At 42.4% G+C, this 11,872-nt stretch overlaps 1 protein-coding gene across 2 annotated transcripts; it reads left to right on the top strand.

Moving 5' to 3' along the window:
* The first annotated feature begins 327 nt into the window (after positions 1 to 327).
* Positions 328 to 11,182, top strand: vta1 (vesicle (multivesicular body) trafficking 1). 2 transcript variants are annotated; one of them, XM_086060980.1, is made up of 8 exons: positions 328 to 548; positions 1,747 to 1,841; positions 4,754 to 4,881; positions 6,550 to 6,625; positions 7,253 to 7,367; positions 9,518 to 9,733; positions 9,819 to 9,899; positions 10,891 to 11,182. In XM_086060980.1, the coding sequence occupies exons 1-8, from the start codon at positions 458 to 460 to the stop codon at positions 11,034 to 11,036; spliced, it is 948 nt and encodes a 315-aa protein (XP_085917106.1). In that variant the 5' UTR covers positions 328 to 457; the 3' UTR covers positions 11,037 to 11,182. The 2 variants fall into 2 exon arrangements, with proteins under 2 accessions (XP_085917106.1, XP_085917105.1); XM_086060979.1 differs by having other exon boundaries at positions 328 to 563.
* The last annotated feature ends 690 nt before the right edge of the window (positions 11,183 to 11,872 follow it).

Here is an 11,872-nt window from a genome sequence, read left to right as displayed (position 1 = left end):
TATATATATTGATACATATTATATATATATATATTGATACATATTATATATATATATATATATATATATGTATCAATATTATATATATATATATATATATATATATATATATATATATATATATATATATATATATATATATATATATATATATATATATATATATATATATATATATATATATATATATATATATATATATATATATATATATAAAATACACATCTAGCTACCATTTGGTAGGTTGGAAGACTTTAAACTTTAATTTGGTTGCAACAATGAACTGGGCTGCACCAACGAAGAAGAAGAGTGGGTGACGTCAAGCCGCTACTTATTGGACAGAAAGGCGGAAGTGAAGCGAGCAGTTGCGGTCCAACTACAACAACAACAAGAAAGGGACTAGGAACAAGTTCGCCGTGTGTTTTTCTTTGTGCTCCGTGGGAAGCTTGTGGATGCCATGGCGGTACCGGCCCAGCTCAAAGCAGTCCAGCACCACATGCGTACCGCGCAAGAACACGAGAAACGCGACCCTGTGGTGGCTTACTACTGTGAGTGTGCGGCGGGTGAGACTAGCTTAGCTTAAGCGCTAACTTTTCTTTGGCGAAACACCTTCACAGCATCGCTCGCTTTATGTTAGCCACCATGCTAATGTTAGCATATGACGTCAACACTTTGGACGCTTCATCATCGTCTCCTTCTCGGTACCGCGTATACTCTCACTGGGGTCGCTTGACATTATTCCGGCTAACTTTGGGCGTGAGGCGAGATACACCCTGAACTGGTTGCCAGGCAATCACAGATAAAAAAAGAAGACAAACAGCCCTGCTTCATCGTATGAAATTTGAAGCGTGACGGGTGTCATGTGATCTGACGAAGCCCGGTCGAGATCCTACAAAATGTCACCGAACAAGATGGGAAACACTCGTAATATAATTGACTAGTTTTCATCCAGTGGTCATTTGAGACACCTGACTAGTTATATTTTGAAATGCGCTATGTATATAAAACTGCCTTGACTGAACAAACCGGATGGACGAGTGCGTCGTCACGCTGATGACGTCAGCAGGGAGGAATGTGCTCCAGCTTGCTGGAACAGGCAAATTCTTTTCTATCACTTATTGGAACCCACTTGAGCCATCGTTAGGCTAAGCTGTTAAATGCCACTTCCAGCTGAGGTTTACTCAAAAGACTAAACAGAAAACAAAGTGAAAACAACCACAGGGCTTTGCTTTATTACTTTTATTGTTTGTTAGCTTGATGGTAATGGCCGAAACCTCCTATGTCAGAATTTGCTAAGTGTAATGTTTTTTCACTAATCTGTACTATTGGTCTGTCCACACACGCAGGTGTTTTTATTTTATTTTTTGACAAATTATTAACCAATCTATTAGAATCCCCACGGAAATGAATGGCAATGAAATCAATCCGTTGCAGCCCCCAAAATTCAAACACATTTCCTGCATAGAAACACCATAATAAGAACAATTGCTCAACACAAAACCTACAAACGCGCAAAACTCTAGCGCAAGACACCGTGTACCTAATGTTTTGTCCTTCCTTCCTTCTGTTGACGTTTGGCAAAGTAGCTAATTGGCACATGAGCGCCACCAGCTGACAGGGTCCTTCCACTGCTGCGAATTTTTGTTGTGGCTTTGTATCTCAAGCGGCGCCTCATTTTGGCCCTGCCGTCATTTGAGCCTTGATGCGTGTCGAACCCAAGCGCATTTCTGTTTGTTCTCCCGGCAGGCCGCCTGTACGCCATGCAGACGGGAATGAAGCTGGACAACAAAACTCCAGAGTGCCGCAAGTTCCTCGTCAAGCTCATGGATCAGCTCGAGTCGGTCAGTCCCTTTCAACCCTTTCACAAAATAACACTCTTGTGTACCTTTTATCTCCTAGTTTGTCAATTAAGGCTCACGTGTGTTATCATTTCACATTTTACATGGGTGTATCATTCCGTTTTTTTTTTTAAATAAAAGTAGCAGGCATTTTGAAAACAAATCCACAAAGGATGTTTCATTTTGAGTTTTCCTGTGTAAAGCGTCAGCGAGGACACAACGACGCTGAGGAAACAGCAGGAAGCGTTTGAAGTGGATGTCGGTCCGAGACGAGCGCGTCTTAATGAAGAGCGAAGATTTTATGGGCTCGTTAGGACAGGAAGGGGGCGGAGCCCAGCGGGGGTCACAATCAAACGAATCGCCTGCAACGCGTAGTATGAGGTCATAGTGTGATGTCATCGGAGGCGGCTCGTGTACGCTCACTTTAACTGAAGTGTACGTAACAAATCAAAACAGTATTAAAATCAAAAGGAAAGAAGACAGTACACTCTCGAATGTGCGGAAGTGTAAAAAAAACAAACATTTCTAAGCGTGGTAATTAATGCATTGGAAGTCGACAAATGTTCCCAATGTTGATAAGACGACTTGACAAGATGAAGCTAAGCACTTTCCTCAACACACACACACACACACTTACAGCTCGAGGACTCACTTGAAAGCAGCGGATGTGTGTGTCCTGCTGGGAAATGTTTCCTGAGTGTGTTTGACAGTAATGAACATCAGCTGTGTGTGTGTGTCCAAGTTGTGTTGCCATACGTGTATGCGAAACGTGTTGACATGCGGACGTTGGAAGTGTGAAAGTGCAGTTAATTAGCACTTGTGTGTGTTTCGAAAGGCGGTTTGCTTGTGGCTGAAGACGCGACCCTCATTAATTTTATCTTGCGTGCCGACAGAGGGAAAAGCGTTGCGGTGGCCAAAGGTGCGAAACGTGAGGGTACGCCAATGGTGGCGTTGTCATCTGTCAATCAACATGCTCGCCGAATGACAGCGAGGGCCAGCTTGGTCCTCGCACGTGATGGTGATGTTCTTAACAAATAAGGGCCGGCTATGGATTCCGATTTCAAAACTCGATTCTATTCGTGATTCATTTTGCTTGATTTTCGATTCAGTTCAAAATTTCTCGCAGTACCTCATGGAAGGCCTTCTCAGAAGAACCAATGCTGCACAATGCACTTAGTGGAAACTTCTTGCTGTAACTTGGGGCATTAGTCAAAATATGAATATTTACATTAAGAATGTAACCCTGAGCAGTTACATTAATCATGAACTCTGATTAAAACAAAAAATAATAATTTAAATAAATTCAAAATAAATCTATGACACAGCCAAGCAGATGAATAAATAATTGTAAAATAAATTAAAATGATTCTAAATTGTATGAAAGTGCAATAAGTCTGGTCTTTCATAAAGGCGATTTAAAAAAATTATCAGAATTAATCGCATGACTACAATAATTAACTCACGATTAATCGCAAATTTTTTATCTGTTTCAAATGTACAATAAAATGCACAATAAAATAAATTTTAAGTTTTCATACACTTGTTAACATAAAAGTGAAAAAATTTAAACTAAGAAAAATGTGGCTTCATCGTTTAGTCATTGATCTAGCAATTTATTTCGTTATACTTCATAAAACTGAGTTAAAATTAAAACAATGTACTGTATTGTAAAAAAAAAAAAACGAGTGTGATATTGATTTGTGTTGAGGTCATTCTTCTGCCACTAGATGGCATAATTACATTTCTAAAACATTGGTGACACCTCGGTGCATTTTTTTTCATATTAAGAGCGATCTAATTTTTAACATGAAGTAACTTCTAAATTCTGCACATTTTTAACGTTGTAAAATACAGCTTGACCCCAGTCTCCACAAATATATTACATTTATTACTGCTACATTTTGAAGTGGACGTGTCTGCTGCGTTGTGACTGGAATTCCCCCAGTACAGACTTTCCAAGTAAGGGGCGGTCATTGATCAGGCATTTAAAAAATTCATGCCATTTAAGGAACTATAAATTAACATACTCATTTTGACACCTATAAATTCAGTACATTTCAAGAAAACAGCAAGATACAAAAAAAAAAACCCATTTAGGCCTTTAACGAAAAGCCAAATTAATTGCACACGAAATTTATGGGGGGGAAACTGTATTAAAAAGATAGATTCATTGTTTTATGACTATGAGAAGGAAAACCCATTTGAATCGATTCATCTTTTTCTTTTTTAATTAAAGTCTGGCAGCTTATTACTAACATACGTAGAATGCCTAACATTTTACAAAGGCTAATAATGCAAATAGCACCGACGTTGGGGTAACTTTGAGCCTTCAAAGCGCAGCCACACAAACACGCAGAGCAGAAAACAATCCTCACAGGCGTATATTCTCTCGACAACTATAACTACAGCTCAATTAGGGACCTTCTCTGCCCCGCTGTTAATTCTGCTGCATCTGTGACAGACGGTCCGAAAAGCCGCAGGGGCGACTCTCGAACTCCCTTGGAGTGAAGTGGCAATAAAAGAGCCGAGAATGCGCATGCGAAATCTTCTGATGTGAAGAAATCATTTGTTGTTGCCATTTGAACCTTGTGCGGCGCTTCTTTGGAATCCATTCAAGCTTAACAAGCTGAAACCTGAGACACACTCTTTCCTTTATGCTCCTCTTTCCATGCGCACACGCACACACACACACACAGGTGAAAGAACAGTGGCTGTATTCAGGCCCGTTGTGGTCCACCTGCTTCTGGCCGGCGCAAAGTTTGCTTAAGAGGAAACTTGAGGCGTGCGGACGTGTTACATGTTAAACGCGCTTCCTGTCGCTGGCTGGGAGGCGGGACGTCAACATGCTTGTTAAAATGTCACTTGTATGATGATCGTGTTTGTGTGACCTTCGCCGCCATGATGTGTTGCGGCAGATGAAGATGGAGCTGAGCGAAAACGACTCCATCACTCAGGAGGTGGTGGGCAACGCCCACATTGAAAACTACGCCCTCAAGATGTTCCTCTACGCCGACAACGAGGACAGGGCGGGCCGATTCCACAAGTAAGTTTGATGTTTGGATCCCGACTTCACATTCCCAGCATTCTTCCACCGACAGCCAAAAAACCCCAGCTGGGATGACGCTGACATAGATGGCACGCTACGTTAGCTAGCGGTGCTACCAATTTCGTTTTTTGCTAAATAACACAAAGACAAGACGAGCAAAACTTTTCGCCATATTTGTGAGAAAATATTTCCCTTAGCAGGCAGCCAGCTCGCTGTTTTCCGCGCGACGACGTATTGATGGTGTGCAACGTTTCTTTGAACTCGGCGGCGCCCCCCTGGGGATGCTCTTGGCTTGCTCTCGCTGAATTTTGATCGCACATCTCATCATGTCTTTTCCACATGTTTGCAAAAAAAATTGAACCAGGCCTAAGAGGAATCAGGATGACGGGAAAAAAATACCAATCAATAAGGGGACTCTAGAGCACAGGTGTCAAACTCCGGTCCTGCAGGTTTTGGAGGTTTCCCTTCTCCAACACAGCTGATATACGATCGGCTCATCAGCAAGCTCCATAAGCCTGATAACGATCCTGCTGATTGGAATCAGCTTGTGTAGGAAGAGGGAAACCTCCAAAACCTGCAGGACTTCGGGCCCTCGAGGACCGGAGTTTGACACCTATGCTCTGGAGTAACCCCCTCTTCCATTGTGGGCGGGGTTTCCTTCCGTGAGTCATGAACTCATTTTGTTCCATGACCCCGTTTGTAACTCAAAACATTCAGAAATCGAGGTAATGTTTCCCATTGAAATGAATGGAAGTGTGAATAATCTGTTCCATTTCCAAAACAAAATTATTATTATTATTTTTTATGTGTGGTTCAAAATAATTAGAACTCTCAAACAATTACATTTTTGAAACTATATTAATCACAACTTACAATTTTGATTAATAACAATTAATCACTTAATTAAAAGGGCTTTTTTGTCAAAAAATTTTGCCCCCCAAATTTGAAGAGCACCTTTTTATGTGTTAATTTTTTATCGACATTTAATGTTATGAGGATGTCTTCAAAAAATGTATCCACGGCACACGCTCATCCTCCTCTTTTTCTAATCAGTTAATTACTTACATAAAAAAAAAAGACATGAACAAATATTCAGAATGTCATACGCAAACATTTATTAAATGCTTTACTTTAATGCATGTATTTATGCTTATTCCTTAAACGCAACCTGTGCGACCTTTAACGTAGCCAACCGCTGTCAGCTAAAGGATCCTCTGCGGTCAAAATTAATCATGGGATTAATCTGCATTAATACATGATTAATGCGATCATTTTTTGCGATTAATAAATTAGTTACCGCTTTAACGTTAACAGCACTGAAAATGATATAAATAATTGATCATTAATGCGTCTTAAATGTATTCTGGGGACGGGGGTATTAATAAGCCTCGGCTTTGTCCCGGCAGCCATTTTTCTTTTTGGGTGCGACATGTCTGAAAGGAAAAATGAATTAATAAAAACAAAACAAAATAACGCAATATAGAAATAAATGAAAACAGACTCTTACAATAAAGAAATAAAACATAACTATTTATTGTGGTGGTGCGCAGTTGCAATACAAGAGCCGAGCTGCTCCTGACTGCACCGTTGCGCAATTTCTGGTCCACTCAATTGTGAATTTTGAGCACGGTTAGCTATGACATCACCAAATGCTCCTCTGCACAGAAACATGATCAAATCCTTCTACACGGCCAGTCTGCTGCTGGACGTCTTGTCTGTCTTTGGAGAGCTGTCAGACGAGGTGAGTGAGGTCTCGGGCCGGGCAAGAAGCGCCTTTTCTTTATTATTCACGGCACCGCATTGTGTATCGCGTGTCGAAGATTGTGAAGTCACCTCTGCTCTTTTCTCGCGGCGGCGCGCAGGAAAAGCTGCGCGTTGTTTCAGCGATTATTCCCATAACGGCCGAGTTAAACAAACACAACCAAAGTTCACAACACACCTCGGCACTAGCAAGTCGCCATTGTTACGCGGCTCAACCTTAAAAAAAAAACACACACACACACACACACACACACACACACACACACACACACACACATCAACCGCCGCTTATCTTCTGGCGGCACCGCAACTATGTTATAATGGACTCGCCACACGCGTACCTGACCTTCTTTTTACCTGATATTATGCGAGCACGAGCAAACACTTGACTGTGAATTTATAGAAGGTTACTGCTGATTTCAAATTTGAGCCCGTAATAGGAAACTTTCAGTAGGTCATAAGCGCACCGCGACACGACCACGGGGAGGAAAATTGATGACACGTTGAGGAGGAGGATAATAGAAATGATAACAAAAGAGCCCAGAGCAACCTCCCAAAGTAAATCAACCCTTTTTTTTGGGGGGGCGGGGGATTATGTTATACACAGAACGTCCAGCACAGGAAGTACGCCCGCTGGAAGGCCACGTACATCCACAACTGTCTGAAGAACGGCGAGACGCCCGAGGCGGGACCCATCGGCATGAACATGGACCAGGAAGCAGGTGCGGCACGCTGATATCACACGCGCGCTCTCTCAGTTTCTCGCACGGGGGGGGGAATGGAGACCAAGCTTCCTGACTCCAGGGGGGAAAAATCCGCTAATTAGCTGTGGAGCGACGTGTGCTCATTCATCTTCTGATTGATGAGTCCAGCGAAACACGCTGCTAAGACTAACCAGCCGTGTCACATGAACAACAACAACAGCACAGCGTGTGTGTGTGTGTGTGTGTGTGTGTGTGTGCGCGCCCTGGAGCATTATGGGAAAGAATTGAACAATGGTTAGAATGCACGTGGTGGTGCGTGACGGGATCGAATGTCATATTGTGCAGGACATTCAGTATCTTACAAAAGTGAATATATTCCTCACTTTTCCCCCCCAAAATTTTTTTAATCCAAATTGGGCCCAATTAGCCGTTTCCCTTTCCTGTCGTAACGTGACTCATTAGTCAAGGGCAGGGGTCTGCAACCTGTGGCTCCGGAGCCACATTTGGCACTTTAGTCCCTCTTTTGTGGCTCCCCGTAGATCTTTTTTTTTTTTTCATGTGGAATGTAGAAATTAATATATTTTTTAGATAAAATACTGTATTTTTCAAATGAATTAATGATTCAATAAAATGAGTAATTAAACATTTGAAAAAAGTTGTCAGAAAAAGAAAGGTGAAAGGTAGATTTAAAAAAAAAAACTTTAAAAAAAAAACTAAAAATATCCTAAAAGTGACCATAAAATGTCCAAAAAGGAAAAGCAGAAAATTTGCAAAAATGCATGTGAAATTGTCAAAAATGTCAGAGAATTGCACAAAAAAGGCAGAAAAGAAAACTGGCCATAAAAGAAGACATTTTGAAAATGACCATAAAATTACCAAAAATGGCACAAAATTGATAGCAAAAAGGCTGAAAAGTCAAAAAATGTATGACAAATTACAAACAAAAATCCAAAATTGAAGATGTATTGTTGAAGAAAATGAATCTCAAAGTATTGGATGCTGCGTTGTGGTGCAGCTCCAGTGAGCTCTTGGCCCCTCAGTACATTAGACAAACATTAACGTTTCATTCATCGCAATGTTCAAATGTTTTGTGGCTCAAGACAACTTTTTGATTAAATATTTGCCCTAAAACAGCTCTTTTGACAGTAAAGACTCTTGGGGCTAAAACTGGTGTTATTCTTCTAATACTTGTCGCTGGAAGTTCAACATGGCACCTCATGGCAAAGAACACTCGAAGGATCTGAAAAAAATGAATTATTGCGCAACATAAAGCCGTCTGAGGTTATCCAAAGATTGCCAACATTCTGAAAGTGAGCCGCATACTGTTAGAGCTAAAGACATGGAATTCTGGAGCCAGGTCCTGTGGTCTGACGAGACCGAGATAAAGCACTTTCTTTTTACTGCGGGGTGTACTCACTACACATGAATGGCCACGTTTTGAGTTATTGTGTGAGGCCAGATTGTCTTGTGCACTGTTATACAAGCTGTATACGGACTCGATTGTAACAGTGGCATTTCTTCAGTTGCTGTGCCATGAAACGATAGAATCAAATAATGAGAAAAAGGTGTGAGGGCTGCACTCCATTTTGTCAGATAGCGGTAAGTGTGTGCCGGAGCGTCCGTCTTGCCCATCAGCAACATCTGGAAGCTTTTGCTTTGAGACCTCATGGGACCGCACGGCAAACAACTGTCACACATAAAGACCGTCTGCACACGCACATGCCATGATTGGACCGAATCCAGCATCTTCGTCCTCATATATTTGCGTTCATCTCAATTCACGCCTTGGGCTTGTGCTTGCCCACCCCCCCGTTTGAAGTTCTCTCAGGATGTGTTGTTTACGTTGTTACCTCGAACAAATTTCGATACAAAAAAATATCTGATTCCGAGCTCCCAAGCTCTCATTTTGTCTTTGACTGTTTGTTTGTCCCGTTCAAGAAATGGCTGAAAGTTGTTAGACAATATTTATTTAAATTTAATTATTTAATTTATTATTTATATTTTATAGTATTATAATTTGTATTATTTATTTTTATTTATTATTGTATTTTTTTATTTATATTATTATCATTTTAATATGTATTAATTAATTAATTTACATATATTTTTTCACTAGGCAATATTTATACAAATCTAATCCATGTTTTTGTTGTACCTTCCTTTCCAAGATGGCGATGAAGGTTTCTCAGGCCACATAATCCCGCATGGCGGCTCCTTCTGGGGAGTGGGTGGAGCTTCCTCTCAGGAACCGAGCGTGGGCGGGGCCACAGCCCCGAACATCGGCTTCACGGGGGCCCCCGACACGGGCCCGTCGGGACCCCCGTCCAACTTCAGCAATGTCCACATCCCCCCTGGAGCGCACGCCCCCGCCAACACGCCTGCAGGTAGCTAGCCCGTCCGTCTCCACGGTAACCGACTGGCATGATCAGCGAAGCATCGGATCGTCATGCGTGCCATGTGACCCGACAGATGCCGTCAAGCCGGTGCCGGTGCCGATGCCGAGGACCGCGGTCGCTGTCGACCCCGAACTTCTGAACAGCCAACAAAAAGGTCAGCGCGCACACACGCCATTGGAAGTAGGGGTTCTCAAACTGGCCACAAGATGGCAGCAAAATACTTCAAAAATCATCAACACATTACGTAATCAATCAATTCAGTTATTAACCACAAGCAAATCACCTTCTCATGTGTCTCATCAATAGTATTAGCTAGCACGCTAGCCAATAACAGTAACACAAATTCCACAAGATAGTGCCAAAGTAATCATTTTATTGTTTGGTCTGAGCACAAACGCAGTAAATGGACGAGAATCGGCCACTATTCAAATTTGCGAATGCCAAACCCAAATATGTGAGGATTCACTGCAATTGATGACAATAGATATAAAAAATCAAATACTTTTGATATGATAGTGACGTGTCATCACATAAATCGAACATCCAATGCAATTTTTTTTTCGGGAAAAAATGCTATACTGTGATATATATAGGCCTTTAAAACGATCTGTCGTTGTTTGTTTTATCAAGATTTTATCAGGACATGGTATCGGTGACGACTCGAGTTACTGAAAAATAGTATCGACCGTCCCTAATTCTTTTCTAATGTATTTTTTCTCCTTCCTCTTCAAACTTGAACTTTTCATATCTAAGATTTTTTGAGAAAGATGACTTTCTCTTCCTCCGTTCCAAATAAAACTTTTAAATTCCGGTGTCATTTTAGGATGCACATGGTAAATTCTCTTTCCATTTTTATTGAGTCCAAATGACCTTAAGGCGCCTTAGAGACAGTCCGAAAAGTTGAGATTTGTCAAACTCAAACTTTTATTTTTTATTTTTAATGAATTGCCAGCAGTCAATGTCTGGTCCCTGCAAAAGTGACGTAATCAGACCTCAACACGAAATGCCGGCCCGTCATGACGACATTAGCGACCACGGGGGGAAAAACAAAACAAAACGCCCCCCCCCCCCCCAAACATTTGGCGAGCCCCGATCTCAATGAGCCCATACCTGTGTCGCAACCCCCCCTCCCCCCTCCCCCGCAGGTGACGTCCAACTTTCGGCCGAAGACTTCACCAAGGCCCAGAAGTACTGCAAGTACGCCGGCAGCGCCCTCCAGTACGAGGACGTGCCCACGGCCGTTCACAACCTCCAGAAGGCCCTCACGCTGCTCACCACTGGAAAAGAATGACTCTTTTGTCCTCGGCCATGTCTATCTGCACCATCTCATCAGCTACACGCACGCGCGCACACACACACACACACACGCACGCCGGCTGGCCGCCAGCAGATTTGATGAAGACGAGAGCGTAACAATGGCCGCCTGTGTGCGCCCGCTGTAAGTCCTTACCCGATTACGAAACGCCGCGTTGAGGAGGCGACCACCACCACCAAACGGAGCTTCCTGCCCGCAGGGGGCGCCACCGCGCTCGTCTCATTCGCTCACACTTGCGCCAACCACAACGTGGTTGTGTGTTGTTTACACGCAGCACACAACCGTGACGTCGGCGACCACGCTAATTGCCCATCTCACAAGCTAACGACTTGCCAGCGTGACTTTGTGAATTTCATGTGACGAATCGCTCAAGATGATCCAAATAAATCCAATTCTATTGTTTGCATCTGTGTCAATTGGCGACCATTTTGTTTGCTTGTTCCTCGAAAAAAAACCTTGTTTGTCATGAGTCGGCCATTTTGTCGTGCTGTTGGAATGTGGAGTGAGCAAGGTCAACCGTATGTCGTGTGAAAAGAAGTGGATTGACAACCCACGACAAAATCACATATAGAGGCTCTTAAAAGTCGACCAATCACATTTAAGATCGCTGCAAATCAGAATTAGCGGTCACCTGCCACAATTCAAATCAAGTTCAGATGTTCTAGTGGGCTTTTCCTGTCCAGAAATTTAAAACCCTGCCACAGTTTGGCTTTAACCATTGATGCTAACTAGCTAGCTAGTTCCCTAGCAGGTAAGCAAGCACCATGGGAGCGCTAGCTAGGAAGCTAGCATCCCACAGTTTGGCTTTAGTC

This window comes from Leptonotus elevatus, chromosome 18 (genome assembly GCF_054856555.1).
Source record: "Leptonotus elevatus isolate MCC_2025b chromosome 18, RoL_Lele_1.0, whole genome shotgun sequence".
Lineage (NCBI taxonomy): Eukaryota > Metazoa > Chordata > Actinopteri > Syngnathiformes > Syngnathidae > Leptonotus > Leptonotus elevatus.
The sequence above is the reverse complement of the archived record's forward strand: the minus strand, read 5'-3'. Positions and strand labels throughout refer to the sequence as shown.